The sequence below is a fragment of the Falco rusticolus genome, chromosome 2, assembly GCF_015220075.1.
Source record: "Falco rusticolus isolate bFalRus1 chromosome 2, bFalRus1.pri, whole genome shotgun sequence".
NCBI lineage: Eukaryota > Metazoa > Chordata > Aves > Falconiformes > Falconidae > Falco > Falco rusticolus.
Window position 1 is genome coordinate 15,771,937 of NC_051188.1, and position 18,836 is coordinate 15,790,772.

General features: G+C 34.3%; 1 protein-coding gene across 2 annotated transcripts in view; it reads left to right on the plus strand.

The window, feature by feature from the left end:
• The window catches only part of DYNC2H1 (dynein cytoplasmic 2 heavy chain 1), a 176,490-nt gene that overhangs the window by 140,576 nt on the left and 17,078 nt on the right, over positions 1-18,836 (plus strand). For both annotated transcript variants that reach the window (XM_037375820.1, XM_037375819.1), the window contains exons 84-85: positions 3,362-3,571; positions 6,016-6,105. In XM_037375820.1, the coding sequence (XP_037231717.1) occupies positions 3,362-3,571; positions 6,016-6,105 (300 nt within the window). The remainder of the gene's footprint in view (positions 1-3,361; positions 3,572-6,015; positions 6,106-18,836) is intronic.

The window sequence follows — 18,836 nt, forward strand, 5'->3', positions numbered from 1 at the left end:
CCTGTTTAAAAAGTTTGAGGACCCCTGGTCTAGCCAGAATGCAGGCTCCAGAATTTTTAATTGAATTTTAATTTAAATGAAATAGATACTTAAAGTCTGGTTCAAATCAGTGCACTCCTGTGTTGAAAGTTACACAAGCAAACTTCCTCTTTATTTAGCTCTTCTGGACTAGTACAGAATGTCTTGACATTTTCATCTATCTAACTTCATTTGAAAAAATACATTTTAATTCTTGACATTTGAAAACACTCTTGTAATGAATACTGTCCTAAGACTGCTTCTGCAGTGTCTTTCAGCATGATTTAATAACAACTTAACACTAATCAAATTAATTAAACTCTCATGAACCTGCCATTAAGTTATAAAAAAACCCAAATACTCAGATGCCCAGTATAAGTTTTCGTGAAAGACTGTTTACTGAAAAAGTGAAGCCATCACTGAATAACTTGTCAAACAAGGGTTATACAAATTTAAAAAAAAGATATTTCTTAATGTGGAAATTAAAAAAGGATGGCCAGGGCTGGGTCATCAGCATAATTGAACCAGCCTCTGTCCTGATGTCCGTTCTCTTCCCACATAGCCTTCTGCCTTGACAGAATGTAGAACAAGACCTATATAAGCACTTAATTGTCACATAACTAGATCAGTTGGAAATTACTGTCCAACAGAACTCAGCCATTGCTCATCATATGACAGTTTTCAGAGAAGCACAAAAATGGCAGGATGCAGTGGGGCTGCATAACTGTTTCATCATGTCCAAATGGCTATCTGTCATGAGCAGAAAGAGACAGGAATCAGTGCTGTATTTTTCTTGTAAGTAGGATGCGTTTTCTGCCTTGTTTCAAAGACACCCTTTAGTACCTCTATGAAAGTTAGAAAGCCGACCCATAATGAAAATTCGGAAGCAACTGCTTCAAAATTATGTTTCCTGAGTATATGATCATATGCTGTCATGATGCCTTCTACCTTATCTTTTGCTGTGTTTGTAAACTGAAGGCTAACTATTTTCATAAAGTTGCATGATGCTGCAAGACAATTGCAAAATTAGTTTTGAAAATTAACAGGTTGCTGCTTTTTTATCTAAAACATTAGGAACCTCAGTTTTAATGAAAGAACAGTGTTTTTTTCACCAAGTAAAATCAGTGAAACAGAAATATAAGGTCATTCTTTCTTATATTTTCAGCAGTAAATAATGTGTGTAATAAACAGAGAGGCTAATATCTAAAAGAAAAGGCAGAGAGACTCGAAGGGCAAGGCAGAATAGGTACATCAAAAGGGCAATGGAGGTTTCCAAAACCCACCACCACCACCAAACCTGATTTTTTAATAAAATGCATAACTAGTGGAGGCATATGAGTTTGTTTTCATTATATTTGTTGCATTTCTGATGGGGCAATTTTCACAACATATTGAAGTTTAGGAACACATTTGAGTTTAGGAAGGTAATAAAGGAAATATCTGGAGCATCTTAGGCGAGACTACATGAAGTCTTGTATTGTACTGAGATAATAAAAAGTATAGAAGCGATAGAGGGAAAATTATCAAAGTCTCAAAATACACCTAATTTAATATTGGTAGCATAATATAGTGTTCAATATTAAAGATTATAACCTAGCTTCAGTTTCTTACAATTTGGAAAAACACTCAGTACTTCAGCAGTTCTTCATCTGAATTCCCAAGCAGGTCACGAGGATATTTTTAAAGCTGATGTGAATTATATGCATAATGGATTTTAAGGGAATGTAATAGAACTTTAAATGTATAAGCTGATACTGGTATTCATGTTTAATTTTCCTATAAGAATGACAGATGGGTTGTTTTAACAAATTCTCAGGAGAAAGCATTAGAAAGAGTGATGAAATGAATATGCAATTCTTACAAGACTGTTATGTAAAGGACAGTATTGAGGAACTTGGAGGCCTTCTCTTTCAGAAGTTTTTCATTAATTAAGACTGTGTATGTGACAAACTGAGCAAAGCCCGCACTTTGCAATGTCTTTGTTCTTTATTTTTTGTGTAATTAAACACTCCAATAAGAAATTATCAACTAGCTTATGCTAGTTTTACATTATATTTTATATATACTCCACAAACTATAGTCCAGAAATACTAAAGTGAAACTGGTACTGTGATTTCAGGATACATGCAAAGACAAAATACAAAACATAAAATGTCTAAATACTATGTGTTTCTTACACTTTCAACAGTAACTTTGTTGTATACCTTTTTAATAACGTGGGAAGGAAGACCTTATCCTTCACTTTTTTGTTTGTCATAAACCAAAGTATACTCTTTCAGTTAGTTTTTTTCATACTTTTGCCTAGTAGTTGAGTGCAGTATGAGCTTGAAATGCAAAACACATGAAAGTTCTGACAAACCTACAGTGCCCGGGAATGATTGTGGTGGCAGACATTCTGTATGCAAGACAGATGTGCCAGACATCCTGGGAAGCAAGATGCCATGTGACAATTTAGAAGTTTATTTAATGTGAAAAAAAAGGTCAAAACAACTTATATTTTCAGAAGAGATACTTCAGAAGGAGTAAAATCTGACTTTACCGTAATAAATTACTACAAATTGAAATAGCAAAACATTTTTTTCCCCAAAGGCTAGGGTCTTCTTTTTGCATTTGTGCCTTGCAGAATTTTCCAGTAAAGGTTTAAATTTCATAACTGGAATTCAGTGCAGCATCTTGTCACATGTCAGATTGGTAGTTTCATAGCACATGCTAAAATATATTTATGTAATAAGCTGCATATGAATTAAGATTTGAAAAAATGGTACCATCTCTTGAAATTACTGAATAAATTTGGATTTTCAGTGGCAGTAACAGAATGGAAGTATGTAATAAAAATATCAGTGAGAGAAGAGCAGTACCTCTCAGAGTCCGAGTTACTCAGTATTTACACATAGTATTATATTTACTTTTTATTTATTTGTATTTAATCTGCTGCTAGGTTGAACTAGTCTTATCAAAGCAAGGGCTATATATGGCAGCATGGTTTATAGTACCCAGTACAATCTTGTTATGCTGAGTTAGACTACTGCTTTTTATACTAACACATTAACACAAATACTAAAAGTAGTGATTCAGCTAAGTGAAGATTTTTCAGAAATTCCAGTACTTTTGAAGTAATTGGGTAGAGAGTTGTCTCAGAAGAATGATGCCTTTATTGAAAACCTCACAGACAATGTTGAAAGTGTCATTATAGTTTTAATCCCATGTCAGAAAAGGGGGGATATCTGAATTACTTAAAAGCTAATAAGTTCATATGGAGTATTAAGAATTAAACAAATAATACATTGTATAACATAATAGATTCCCTGAGTTTATTAACTGGACATCACATGTTCTTTTTTAGAATTCTAACCTGATTCATCAGAAGGTGTCTCCTCCTGTGGAGCAGCAGGGATCTCCAGTCTTATCATTCATTACTCTGGAACAATTCAGTGCCATTCGCCTTGTGCAAAGTGTCCATCAGTCACTTGCTTCTTTAAGTAAAGTCATCAGAGGTACCTCATTACTGACTTCTGAAGTACAAAGACTAGCAAGCGCTCTGCTAAGTCAGAAGGTAAATGATTTTGTCGTAAATTTACATTGTAAACAATGAAAACACCCAAGGATACTGAACAAAATTCTGATACATATTTTCAAGTCATCATTTGTTCTAAGTTCTTTTATTGATAGAGATGCTAAAATGGAGTTATTTTGTTGATAGTGACTCTAAAACAGAACCATGTTCTGGAAATGAAAACACAGAAAAAGGTTGCTTCAAGTACTTTCAGAAGCTTCTGAGTATATTATACTTTTATCAAGCTTTCCTTTAAGGACAAATCCAATAAGATTAGAAGTTGTGGAATACTATTTCCATTTCAAATGCCAAATCATGCTAGAAAAGTCAAATATATTAGCCAGTAGAACATGTACATCTGTCCCTTTTCTTAGTTTTTACAGTTTCTTAAGATTTAAGTTTTGCTGCAGTTGTAATCACAATTTGCTCTCTGCATTTATCCAGTATGGATTATTGCCATATCATACCACACAAGCTGTGCCTATCATATCAACGTATCATCTCACCCTGTATTCTTAATATACGAAAAAAGCAACCAGAATTTATACAAGCACTTTCTCCATGTTTTCTAGCAGTAAACTGGGCATTTTGATAAATTGGTACCATTAGTGACTGCAAATTTACATGCTGTCATTAATAGATAATTGGATTCCAAAGATAGTCAAACATTGACATGAAACTGTGGGTTTTTTTCACCTGCAGAAGCTGATAAATTTTAATGGTGCTAATGCATAGATACTGAGATTAGCCCTGCAATGAACTATAATTCCTATTAACTTCTTGTTTATCTTCATGTGAGGAACAAGTACTGTTAAGATTGTTATGCGTCTATTCATCTATCATATTGCTAATTAAAACAATGATTAAATTTCTTGTCTTTTCAGATTCACAGGCAGCATTTGTTAACAAAATTGCAGTACAATTAGAATAAATTAACATTTTCGTGTTAGCAATCTTACTGCTTTTTTAAACAAGTTTTGACTGTGTGGTAGGAATTGGTGCTAAGTACAAGTCATAGTGAATGCAAATGATACATGTAATGGCCGTTTTTTAGTATTTATAGTTATATTTCTTGTTACTGAGCAAGAGAGTATGGCTTGCTTGTGCACTTAAGCTGCACTCTTAAATTGGAAGCAGCAGCTTCCAAAATATGAAGCTGATCACCATCACAAAAAATTTACTTAAAGATTCTGTGCATTTTTATCTCTCACAGACATCAGTTCGGTGCTTGCTGATGTACTGAACAAAGTGTTTCTGGCATTTCGTCTGCTTACTTACCTACTTACCTAGAATCTTACTTAGATGACTTTATTGGATTGTGACCATAAAGCAATCTTTTCAGCAGCCCTCCAGAGAGGCTAACGCCATGCTCTTGGCATGGCAGCTAAATCTGCTGGCAGCTAAACCTCTCTATATTTATCATCTTGAAGTGATTTGTTTCATGTATTTTCTATACAGAGTTCTTCTTTAGTTTAGTGTAGTCACACAATATGTAACAAAGAACTGGTTTTAAAAACACCAAGATTATAGTTTTTTTAAGATTATAGCACCTGCAGAAGCTGCTAGGTTACCAAAAGAAATGTAAAACTCAATAAATGTATGACTTCTAATGGTTTCAATGTGCCTTATTTATGCAAAATTGGTATGTTAGTATACATCTGAAATATGCTTTCATACTAACAATTAGCTAAGCTATTATTTTCAACTTAGAGTAATATAGAGTTTTAGCGATAAATAGAGATATATTAGCAACATTACGTGAATGACTTATAAATGATTGGTGAGCTGCCTGTAAATGCATATTGAGCAAAAGAGTCTGAAAAAATGCAAGGAAAATACTTTCAAATACAAGAAGTTTTCAAAAAAATCATAATTATGCAAAAAGCATGCAGGTAAATGTGCTTTATCATCTTGTATATATTTTAGTTTATTAAATTCATTATTAATTCGTGTTCCTGAATCCAGATATTTTCAGGTTTTTATCTACAAAAGGTACACATAGAGTATTTACTCTGAAAGATAGTTTTTCTTATGAGCTTCTGTGAGCAGATTTTGAAAATCTGTTCAGCCCATACGCTACTTGATTGTTAAGTTCCTTAAAAATGCAACTGTAAATGTTAAACAGTATGAACTATTTATTTTGCTCAGCATCTTCAGTGTTACGCAATATTTCACAGGTAATGATTTACATGTATTCTCTTTCCCGTAAGTAGGAGAATCTTGCAGAGTCAATTTCAGTGTGCTTCACAGATTCCTGTGGAGTAGGTACAATTAATGGTTTTATCCTTATTGTATGCTTTGATCATTATATAGCTCGTATTGCCTTTTTCCTTTGTATATACATTTGATCTCCAGATTATTTAATTTCATTCAAATTCCTAGCTTAACATGTCATTATGATGATTTTGAAATAGATACTTTCAGTAAATATATTTTTGTTTCAGTGTCCTGTCACATGGCAAAGCAAGTGGGAAGGTCCAGAAGATCCTTTACAATATCTTAGAAGTCTTGTAGCTCGAGCACTTGCTATACAGGTAAATTTAAAGTCACTTTACTTCAGTATGCTGGTGTCACATGTATATTATGTGAATTGCACTGCAGTAGGCCTTTCCAAACCAAAGTCCCAAAGAGCTTTAAATGTGTGAAAAGGTATGTAAAAATGTAAAGATGGATGAGAAACACGAAGACAGCAGACTGAGCAATTTGAAGTCAGTAACTTTAAATACAGTAATGTTACTTCACAATAGATTTACTTCTTAGCTTTTACTCATTAGTCTTTCTGATGAACTGTATGGAAAAAAGATTTATTTACTCAGATGATTCTTTACGTCTAAGTCAAGACACACTCTTTAATCTGGTAGAGAGATACATATAAAGAGGTAAAGTGAATCAATTCTAATAAAGGTAATGTAGAAATTCATAGAAGACTAGTCTTTGAAGAAAATAAAACATTTGCGTTCTACAGGTTTACAAGGTGCAGAGTCCAACAACAGCTCTGTCTGTTATAGAAGATAATTTTTAGTTAGTGTAAATCTGTCTATACTTTGTTTGACAGAAGAAATATATTTAAGATAATAGGCAGACAAATTAAAATGTCATTTATCTAAATCAATTAGTATTTAAGGAAACAAATTTCATCGTGCTGGATACATAGAGAGGAAACTGCAAGAACCTTCCATAGAGGAAGGTTCCTTTAGGAGGGCTAGATCTGTTGCCTCCGGGCAATAAATAGAAAGCTGCTAGTTTTGACCTTGATTAACACAGTCTCGTCCAGTAGGATACGATTTCTGTGAACATTAGTGTTCTGTCAAATTCAAAAAGAAGATTTGAGTGGTACATGACTTCTAGGCATTACTTTTTTAAAGAAGCTGTCAAATGGATATTTCCAGAGTTAATAAGATCCTTGTTATGCAAACCATTTCTTTTCGCTAATGCTTAATATTTCTTTATCTTTTCCTTCACAAAAAGGCTTAAATTATGGACAATAAAGTGTAAAGATATGTATAGCAACAAGTGATAATGCATGTTCAGATATTGTTTGGTCATATAACCAGAGTTGAACCTAGTCCCTTCTCTCTTATGACTATTATAGTCATTATTATTTAAAAAGCATTATTTGTGGCTGATTCAGTAGTGTTCATAATCTTCAAGAGTACCTTGCAGTTTGTGACTTCTACCTTTATTTGGTTGTGACCAAACTGCATGCAATTTCCCTTTCTTATGCAATTTTTTTTTTTAGATGCAAGCCTGAAATTTGATTTCAAGCTTCTGTGCAGATGTACCTCCATACAAAATGGAGATAATGTGGCAGAGTGTAACAGGATGAAATTAGTATTAACAATAATAGATGTTTTTCAACCAAGAATATTCAAAGAGTTTTTATTTCCATATATTATCCCAGTCAACTATTGACAAATGTGCTGTGTTTTATTACCATCATAGTAATCTTCCTTTCTCATTGTTCAGACTGCTGACAAAATTGTACATTTGGATTAGTAATTTTTATGAAATTTTATGAAGTATTATGAAGAAATAATTTATAATTTTAAATACTGTAAGAGAAGGACAGATTATTAAGGTGAAGCTTTACAGTAGATATTTAACTGTATCCATAAGCAGTAAATTGTGTTAATTTTTTGTTAGTCACAATAGAAAGTAGCAACAGATGACCAAATACTGCTTCTTATATCTTTTATATGTTTTTTAATGTCAAATATGTAATACGAGGGCGGGGGGGGGGAGTTGAATTACTTGTGGGAATTCTTAATAATACATTATCAGTCTGTTTTGGTTCTCAAGCTTCTAGTCAGATCACGTCTGAAATACAATTTATATATTTTGGGGTTTGTATGTACTTTACCAGAAAAACTTTGATTATTCCTAATAATCCATTTCAGTTGAATAATTTTTTTCTTAAAAGTTATTCCAATTCATGTTTTTGCATATTACACCAATATTTTGATTAGCCTTTATAATTTTTAATTAACTTTCTTTTTTTAATGACTTCATTATTGATTTTATAAACATAATTTATCAACGGTTAATTCTAGATCTAGTATTCACAAATTGATTAAAGGCTTCAATAAAGATTTTCTCTCAACTCTTTAAATTACCTTCAGATTTATATTTCAATAAAGGCCATGTTTTGGATTGGTTTATTTTACATGCCCGACTCAATCATCCTGATTTCTTGATAGTTACTCATACCTCCCTCTCTCTCATTCATTGTAAGATACTCTCTTTTGAGACAGGTTTGATTTAGATATTTTGACATTGAAACATCAAAACTGTACTGAAAGATTGCATCTATTAAGGATGTAGTAAGTCTCTACTTAGGTTATTAGTTAAAAGCTGACTTGTCAGAATGTTTGCTGCCAGTGCAGAAAATAATAAAATTAACTGTTTTGTTACAAACATTTAATGGGGATAGGGAGGAATCCAGAATATAGGCCAGATGGTAGAATAATAATAGCAGAATTTATAGAAGTGTAAAGATTTTCTGAGAGCATTACAAAACAATAGACAGAAAACCAACAGGTGTTGCATTTCTCAGGTCTGAATTGACTCAGTAAAAGCACAATAAAAAAATTAAATCTGCCTACTTAAAGTGCGAAGAAATCAGTATATGGAATAGAACCATGTTTTGCTGTGTATTATGTTGTGGTAACAGAGCTGATGGAAATATATTTCTTCCCAGGTGGAAGTTCTGATATTTGGAAGTTAACTTTTGCATTAAATTAAAACAAAAATTCTGTGTATCGAACGTTCTTCTAAGATAGAAAGTTCTGAATGCTTTCAATTAGCAATGCTGACATTGAACTTTACAATATCATGGTTCAGTTTATCCATCTACAGTGATTTATTTGCTATCAACATTAAGATATGAAGCTTATGAATCATGATAGATCTTTGGTGGTTGTAATTCTTGGTCTTTATACTCTCAGTTTCCTCATGGTGGCATCTTAAATGTGTTCTGTGGTTTCCCTCTCTCGTGGTACATGATTACAGCTCAGTAATAAAATACAGCAGTGTATAATGAAATGTAAGTCCATCCCAGTCTTCTGGGATGTTGTTGTCTTCTGATGGCTATAGATACTAGCAGGAGAGAAAGAGACCCAGAACTGTTTTTAAGAACTGTTAAGAGGCAAAACAGCAGCCCAGGCACATGTCAGATGAATATCAATATCGAAAAAAATGTTGAGGTCAACAAACTGGAATTTACTTTTTGTTTCCACAAGAACCAAGTAAAGAGCTCTAATTCCACTTCTTCCATAAAACCCCAAAACCCTCTTATTCCAACAAGACCTTATCTTTTAAATGAAAACATTTATTTCATTCTTTTGGACTCGCCTGCTTTTAAGTCATCTGTAAAAACAGTTCTGCGTTGGATAGCTGGTTCGTCAGGCAGCTGCTAAAAGGCTTGTAGTGTACACTGAAAATCAAGACTAACCTCAGAAGCATAAACAGTACTTTCAGAGTTCTGATCAAGAAAATGTTTATGAATTCTGAAAGTTTTTATTTGCATAAGTTATGAAAGTTTGTTGTTGACAATGTGTTTATAAAGTACTCCTAATACTAGATAAAAAAGTTGTATTTCATATTTTAGCAAAAGACTTGTATGTATCTGTCTGGGATGCTGTTATCTCTTGTCCCCTCCCATCCTGAGTGCAATCTAGGCTAGTAATATTTAATTTCAATACCAGTTTAACCCCCTACAATAAGATTTTTACTATTTTACTACTTTTTTACTATTTGAGGTAGAATGACTTTCTGTTTTGGAATCATTGCTATTCCTCTGTTTCAACAATTGGGTCTCCAGAAATTTAGATTGGACACTCAAGGTATAAGAGGTTTGAACTCTTGGAAATTGCCTGCTGAAGCTCCTAGAAAACATTCTGGGAATAGAAGACACAGGCTTCTTCCTTCACACACGAAGCATCTAGGCAAAGAAGTTCAAGTTTCATTCACTGATAACAGGCAGAAAGTCTGCTCTTAGAAAGCTAAGGAAGTCTAGTCCTCTGACTTTTCACTGAGTTAAAGAACTCTTGAGGACCAGCCTATAAATCAGTCTTAATGCAACAGTACATGAAATGCACATAAAATCTGCAAAATAGAGGCAGAGCATGAATCTAAAAATGGGCATGCATACATACTCTGTACAGACACAGCAAACCACACACAGGCTAACAGAGGTCAGTACCTTTACAGGCAGCTGCACAAACACAGCACGAATAGTTCTATCCTCTTTCTGTGGTTCATTGCTCAAGGAAAACACCCTTCACCAGTCTCACGGATTTTTGGTCTATTCACTGTCTTGCTTCCAGTGGCTCAATCTGCAGCACACAGCTCCCAGACTTCTCATCCTCTTGGTGGCTGGTACAGCTAGAATTTTGCTAGTGGATTCCTTCCCCCACATAGAAAACACACTTGCCAAAAAAAAACCCCGAAAAATACAGCTTAAGAGGAGGAGAGGATAAACTCTGGGGATCAGATTCAAGGTTGGCCAAAGTGTACTGACCAGCAGCCTCCCTATGTGTGACCTGCCCTTTTATATCTCTTTTTTTGTTCATCCCCCACCCACCCTTCCTCACCTTTGGTCCTTCCCCTCCCTTGGTCCTTCCCCTAAATAACCCATAATAAGTCTTGTACAATCCCAGAATTGTCATGTTGAGTTCCCAAATCACCTGTCTGGGCACTCCATAACAAGGCCTGTACCCCTTTAAGGAATCCCACTTAGTCTGCATAGCATTTCAGAGTTTTTTCTAATAGATTGCTTTAGCAGATTTTGCAGCAGGGACACTAGTTTAATGGTTTATCTGTTGTGGTTTTAGGAGCAGCTGATTCAGAGGGATTAGGCTGGCTGCATTCCCCACCTTAGACATTGTTCTTTTCAGCACTCTATTTGAACAGCTGTTACCTAGGTATCTGTATACTGCAGAATACTTCAGATTTAGTATTCTAATATCAAAGCACAAAAATAAAAAAAAAATCCTATGGTTTAAATCCACCTATTCCTTTATTTTAATTCAAATTTCCACCTTATTCTGAAGAATTACTGATTTTCTGATGCTTTTCTTGGCTTCTCCTCTTCAGCTGTCACGAATATCAAAACAAAAATATAACTGTAGCCTAACATTATCTGCTAAGAGACAGAGCCTCAGTTGGCTCCCACAACTCTCACCGTGTTGCAGCATGATTTCCCTTTGTTCAGAATTTATCAGCCAGGATACATCTTTCAAAACCTTTTATCTAAGTGATAACTGCTTTGTAAGAATTGGAAATTTGCAAGTACTGCTATAAAAATGTAGATTTTTTTTCAGTGTCTGGCATGTAATAGGAATATTTGAAGCTCTGATAGATCCAGGTGTTGTATCATGCCCCTTTTTAATCACTGTTTCATTTAGATTGCATTGATTAAATAGTGGCCCTTATAGAGTAATAGTGCTTTATAAATAGATACACCATCCAAACAGGAGGCCACCCAGAGTGTAAGGTGAAAGTATTGGACTTTATGGGTCATAGAGTCATCCACTGAAATAAGGTCTGGTTTCCAAGGAAGGTAAAGCACAAGCTGAAGTGTTTTATATACTCAGAAAGTTTGTGTGCTCTTTGTGACTTTCAGAAAGCTGCATTCATGCATGGTTGCCTGAAGTGGAAGGATACCTTAAATTTTCTTTTCTGTTTTGTGTACCAATTCTAGACTTTACTTTCCAGAGTTACTGAAATCACTATTTCTTGTATTGAAATAACTTTTCAATGAATACAGTAGGTTTTCATACTAAATCTGCAGACTTTGCTGTTTTCAATGGAAATATTTTTGGTTGTCAATGAGCAAGGATTCTCTCAAGTTTTGGGAAAACAATATGTTTTATGCATGGAAAAAAAGGTTTTTTAAGAAGCAGCATTGGAAAAGGAAAGATATCTCTACTTGGCGTTGGGGTTTTTTTTTTTTGGTTTTGTTGTGAGTTTTTGTAGTTTAATCCCAATGAAGTTTAGATGCTGTCTTAAATAGAGGCATCCGTAAGATATGGGCTTTTCTATAAATGTTTTCAAAAGTAATCTGTTTCAACAGAATTCAATTCCTGTTGATTAAACTCTCAGACTTCTAAGCATGTTTTGTGAGAATGGCTTTTCTATTTAAATTATTATATACTACCTTGTAAGCAGGAGTTTGAGCAGCATCCTTTATCATACCACTAACCAGTTGTTCAGCTCTGATTGTAGAATGCTGATTGCAGAAGATGATCACTCATGAAAAGATTTTTATAAGAATTAGGCTTAGTGCTCTGTGTTTCTTGTATGGATGCAAGTTAGTATTTATATGCTCCATAAATTACAAGAGATTGTATCATGTTTTATGTAAGATTTAAAGCTGTAGTTGATTTCTTTATTTAGTGTAATAAAATAATCACCATTCATTGATTTTTCTCAGTAAGCTACAAGATACATTTTCACAATAAAGGAAGAAATCTGAAAAGATACAATGATAAAATATTAATAAACTGTATGCATTTAAATTGTTAAAATGTAAAGTGTAGATTGGTTTCTAATAACTTGGTTTTCATTGTGTCTAGCATGGACAAAGGTTTCTGCAAAAGCAAGAAGAGTAAAATGGATAGCTTGTCTGACAAAAGCTCAAGCGAAAAAAGATTAATTTTAGTACAAATGGTAGAAAGGGAGTTGCTATCATTTGCATATGAAAGTGAATCTCCTTATGGTAAACTGTCAAAGACTTTGGTAATTTTAAATTTCAGCCCTTAATAAATGAGAACTTTTGGAATTAGAAATTGCTAATACACCAGTTTGCAGATACATTCCATCAATCTGCTTTGCTTTTTTCTAGACACGTTGGCTACAGTAACTTGCTCTTCTGATCATCGTTATACCGACACAAATACTGTGTCTGCTAATACTAAGCAATCTATTCAAAATCCTTTATTGTTTAATTTATAATTCTGATTTCATAGTCATGTGCATACATACAAATGAATTTCTTAGAGTAATAAAACAACTTTGTAACTAAAAAAGTAACTAGATGTGATCATGGTTCTGTTTTGAACTGTAGATGTTTTGGTGGGAACTGGCTTGGTGAAATAGTTTACAAAATATTTCATATCTTGATTTGAGTTTTAGTTGGTCAAGATCAATGGTAATACGATATTCCACAAATAGCATTTGCAGATATATGTTAAAAAAGTAAGCCCATTTTCTATTCCACAAGCAAGCGTCATCCATAATTAGCAATATTTTTGTTATTTCTTTGGGGGAAGGCAGAAATGTAGCTGCATGTTGACATATCTTTCTCTCTTTGAAGGAGATTCCATATAGCTGAATTTGAAATGATAACATAGTTTCATATTGTACTCCAGTACAAATATAAAAAAAAGATTTAAAGTTTCAGAGCTGTCATCTTAAATTTAGTTTGTGAGGGAAAAGCTTCATGAGAGTAATTCTTGACTAAATCCTGTTTATCTGTTGTATCTGCAGTAGTTTTACCCTTGGGAAGTCACATTCAAATAAAGCAATCAGTGCAGGATGCAAGTGCATTCACCAACTCTGTTATCATAACTATTTTAAAACTGGAGTAAACACAGAGGCATGCGGGTTTGGTGTTTGTGGTGGGTTTTTTTGGTCTTAGTGAGTTCTTTTTGGTGTGGTTTTTGTCTCTAAATGTTTAGCAAGGTAAATAATTGAGGAAAAAAACCCAAAATCTTGAGTCAAAGGTGAAGCATTCTTAAGAGTGGTAGGAAGCTTAAGATCCTTGTTTTGGGCATGTTAATGCCCTTAAAGGCATTAGGATGACAAAGGGATGCTTAGAGGCAGGGAGGGTAAATATCCTTCTGCTCTATAATACATTACCCAGTGCTGTAAATAACAACTTAATTGAAATATGTGCCCTTACATGGAGGAGAATGTGAAAGAGCACATTTGGAGGCAGTGATATTTTTATATTGTTAATTCCACATAGTCAGCCAGAACTAAAGAGAGTTATCATCCAATTCTCTATATCTGATCTTGAGTTTTGAAATCCCCATCAGGTATGTACCGTTGTATAGTGTTGTGTATGCTTTTTCTTATATATACAATGTATTTTTTTATAGGTGCTTTATAATTATCATTTTCAGTGTCATTCTGATATTTCGTGATCCTATATGAAAATCTGACCAGCTAAAATTACCTACATATCAGGTAAAATGCAGTAAATAATTTAGAACTAAATGAAATATTGTTCTTTATTCAGATATGTAGATTATGAAGCTAGAAGAAAGATATATTCAGTCATGTGTATTCATTTATTTTATTCTCATCAGACTGAGAAAGTCAAAACTGATGATTTGAATATATCAACAGAAGCATCCATCAAGTAAAAAATACAGTAAGATATTACTAGGTTAATAAAAATAAAATTGTGTTTCTTGTTAGCTATGAATTTGTAAAAAAAAATGTGTCGCCCATGATATCATGATACTATAGAAACACAGAATTCTTAATGAGCTTATTAAAGTACAAAGGGAGTTGTTATTTATTTCTATTCTGCACTTTTGAGGCCATATCTGAACCATTTGACCAGTTTTTGGCTGTTTGGTCAAAAAAAAACATTGCCCAGTTTGCCCATAGAGGTTTGTGGGATCTCCACTCTTGGAGATGCATCAAACTACAGTAGACACTGCCCTGAGCAACCTAAACTGACATTGAATTTGGCCCTACTTTGAGCTGCAATGGGATCAAATGTAATTTAGAACTTCTCCACTATACCTATTGGGTCAAATCTTCTCTAATGGATATGGACTTGATTTTTACCACTTCAGCATAGTACTTCTCTCTGAGAAGTTAAAAACTGAGTAATGATATATGTAGTTATATGCCCTGAAAGTTTAAAATGTTTCATGTATTGCTTAGGTATACATAATGGCACTTATGAAGATCAGCCAAGAGAAAACAGACACAAGTTGCAAGAAGGGAAACTCTGATTAGGCATTTGGAAGGAAGAAATCATGTTGTGGGTGGTCAGACAGGTGGCCCAGAGAAGGTTGTGGAATCTTTGTCACTGGAGATATTGAAAATACCATTGCACAAGCCCCTGAGCAACCTGCTGTAGGCTGACCCTTCTTTGAGGGTAGGGGATTGGACTAGAAGTTCTCCAGAACAGAAATTCCTACTCTAATTATTCTATGATTCCATAATAGTGTAGGATACTTTAAATTTTCATGCAGTAGGTATTATTGCTGGCAAATGTTTAATTTTATTAACAAATTATTTCTATAACAAATAAGTTTAAAACTAAACCTGCTGTATCTAGAAAAAGAAAAGAAAATGAATTTAAATACAAAACAAAAGAAAAAGTCTGCTGTTTAATAAAATGCGCAATATTTTTTCCCCAAATTACTCCATAATATCTGTTTCTCTGGGTTACTTCGTGAGACCAGATTTGAATGAAGCCTCATGCCATGCAATGCTCCTCACCATTCTCTTAACCCTCAAGTGTGACAGGCCATCTGAAAGAGACCTACGGCCTTAATGATAAACTGTTCTGTTGGGGTTGGCCACAATAAAAAAAAATTCTTTTTTGTTTAAAGAAACATTTTGTGGGCTTCAAATAGCTCATCTACTGTACTTGAGGTATCTTCGCTCTAAATGCCTTGGCTTTACCGTGTAGGAGCAAGCAAGAATCCATAGCAGCTTATTACAGCAAATAAAAAAAAACTAATTTCTGTGTCTACACAAAGTTATGCTTTGTTGAACAAACCGTTTGATAGTCTGAGCAGTAATCCCATGTTGCAGTGTTCTGTTCAATGGAGTGTAAGCAGCTTTAGTAGGAGCTAGCGTTGTGTGTCCCAAGATGCCATGACACAGACGTGGCCATGCAATCACATAGTTCCTTTGTTTAGACTGGGGTTGCATCGGCCACTGTTCCCATTCTGTGACCTCTTTTTCCTTATAGAAAAATAGATTTCCTTCTTTGCCTTTTCACTGTGTTGTATTTGGGGATATATACCTCACAGAGTTAAACAATTTCTCATTAGATTGCTTTAGTGTGTTTCATAAACATTGCATGTGTGTTAAGCCTTAATAGTTGCTCATAGAGGAGTGTTCTGTGACACAGGCATGGCTGAGAGATTTTATCTGAATTTTGACAGCCTCCAGAGAGGGTTTTAGCAGAAAATAAATTACTGGTAAACAGTTAAAAGAAGAAGAATAAAGAAAAAGGGGAAAAGAGAAAGACTGGAGAGACTGGTGACTGCAGTCCAAGGGGTCATTGTTTCAGAAGAGAAACAAGGACTGTGAGGGAGATGCTTAATGGAAAATCTGGATCTCATTGGATGTTGACCAGAGAAAATGAACCACAGCAGTTTTCTGTTGGCTCTCCTTATTGTAACGTAGCCTTCAAGCTGGTACTATAAAACAAATTACTGCAGTGCACCCCATCGTTACTAGTGCCTAATATAGTGAGTATTCTGTACCCTTGTTTAGTCACACCATCATCACAACATAGAATTCAGCATCCCTGCTCCAGAGCTCTGCAAAGGAATTATGCCTGATGTAGCCCTGCCTTTATCCAAGGATACAGCAGTCAGTCTTGTCCATTACCTGCAAATGAATATTACATATCACTCTTTTCCCTCCCCTGCAACTTTTTACCAGTGGAGGTGGGAAGCAGGACCATAATCTCTTTCAGAAGAAGAGGACACTGAAGTATCTTTGAACGTTTGTCCCCTTTGCTCTGCATATTTTGTAGTTTCTGGTTCTACCAGCTCTTATACCTCCTTGCCCAGTTATATGCTGCATGACTGCAAATGCAATCTAGCACCTAGTGTCTGTATTTAGTTGTGCAGAAAGAAAAGTCTAGAAGGCATGAAGCATAAGGGTATTGTCTAACTAGAATCTGTGTTTAGTGATCATGTAAGAGATATCTGACAGTAGGTTATTTTTGGCATACATCAATCATGAACTTGTCAGTATGATGTTACAGTTCTTATGCAGTAGTATCATTCTGGTGTCCTTATTAAATGTAGGAAACAGCAAAACATGGAAAGTTAAGTTCCTGTTTTGTTAAAAATAAATTAATACAGTAACTGGAATTAGATCACATTTGCTAATGCTTCCTTCAGCTATTCCTTACTGCACTTCTGCTTCTGGCACATTGTTAGCTAGCATGTTTATGCTAATGGGCTCGGAATTTTTATGCTCCAACACCGTGCTATTGTGTTAGTATTCAGACTTCCTGAATAAATGAGTGTTTCTGAGGCATTTCAAACTGAAAGAAATAAATAATACTGTTTTATTTAAAGCACTAACCAGCAGTTTTGGTCTGCATGCTGGGGCAGGGGGAGACATTTTAAAACAAAAATAAGACTCAAAATTGAATTACTGTGTGGTTTACCATTTGACAGATAGTATGTGCCAACACTTTATCATATACCTGAAATACTGCAGTATTCACATGTTCATTTAATAAAGGATAAACTAGCTAAAGAATAATAGCTCAAGGGTTTCACATACAAAAAAAAAAATTACCACGAGAGAGTTGTTGTACACCAGTTGCTCCTTAGAAGCTACAAGTTACCCCCTCTGTGCTCAGTCCCAGAAAAAAACTACCTCTATTTCATTTCTTTGGAGAGCAATACTATTACTCCTGCTGGCATTTACCACTGAATGCTGAGACTTAGGAGCAGACCTATGGAACAGCTGCTGCACTGTGAGGGAAATAGGACTTTAGCATAACTGCTTGATTGACTTTTGCTTGATCTGAAATCTGGTTAACTAAATGCTTACTCCCTAGCAGTGCTACTTACCATCATTTGCTCTCAGACTTATCCTATGTCCTGCCTTTATTTTTTTTTTCCCTGGTAACTTTGAATCCCTCTAAAGCTAGTGGAAAACCAGAATTGTACTCTATGGTTTCTGGCTATGCATATTCATATATCACTGAATACAATATTCCATCTAGGCACAGAAATGAAATCACTTCTGTAGTGATTTATATGATTTTCTCTTTCGATTATAAGTTCTCTTCTGGGACCACACCATCAGAAAAACACAGTAGAAGAGAATACATTTGGAATTAATTAAAACATGTGAAGGAAAAGTACTTGCTTCATTCTAGAGGGGTTCTGTGATCCTAAAGTTGTATAAATGGTAATGAGAAAATCTGGCAGCCTCTTTATTCCTTCCACAGTTCAATACAAGGTGCTTAGTTTGCTTTGGGGTTATAGAAAATAAGGAAGGCTTTTTTCTGAAAACGGAATAGATGCTTCTTGGATGTTAAGATACATGAAAAAACAGTATTTGAACCACCTGAGACTGCACTTAGAGATTTATTTTTGTAATAGAAAAAAATCCTTTTATTATACCAAACAAAACCTGACATTAATTGAAGTTTTGAAATATCCTGCTAGGAATTGCTTTGCAAGCATTTTGGATATTGCTGATAGGTTTTGATATTATATAATCATCATATGCTAAATTAATCTGTCATGGATAGTTCAAACTTAGATTTCTAGTTTCATTGTAATAAGAAAGATTCAGGAAATATTGAAATATTGAACTAAAGTTACAAAGAGTGTATGAGTAATTTTTAATTTTATTTTGTAATATTAATCTTTTCTGGGTTAGGGTATTTGGACTTGTAGACTACATTATTGGTATAATATAAATTATTGATATAGTGTGATTTTTTTTTTTTAATGTCATACACCATTTCAGCTTTCATATGTGTTTTCCCAGTTGTTATAACTGCCATATCTAACTAAAGCTGTGTCATTAA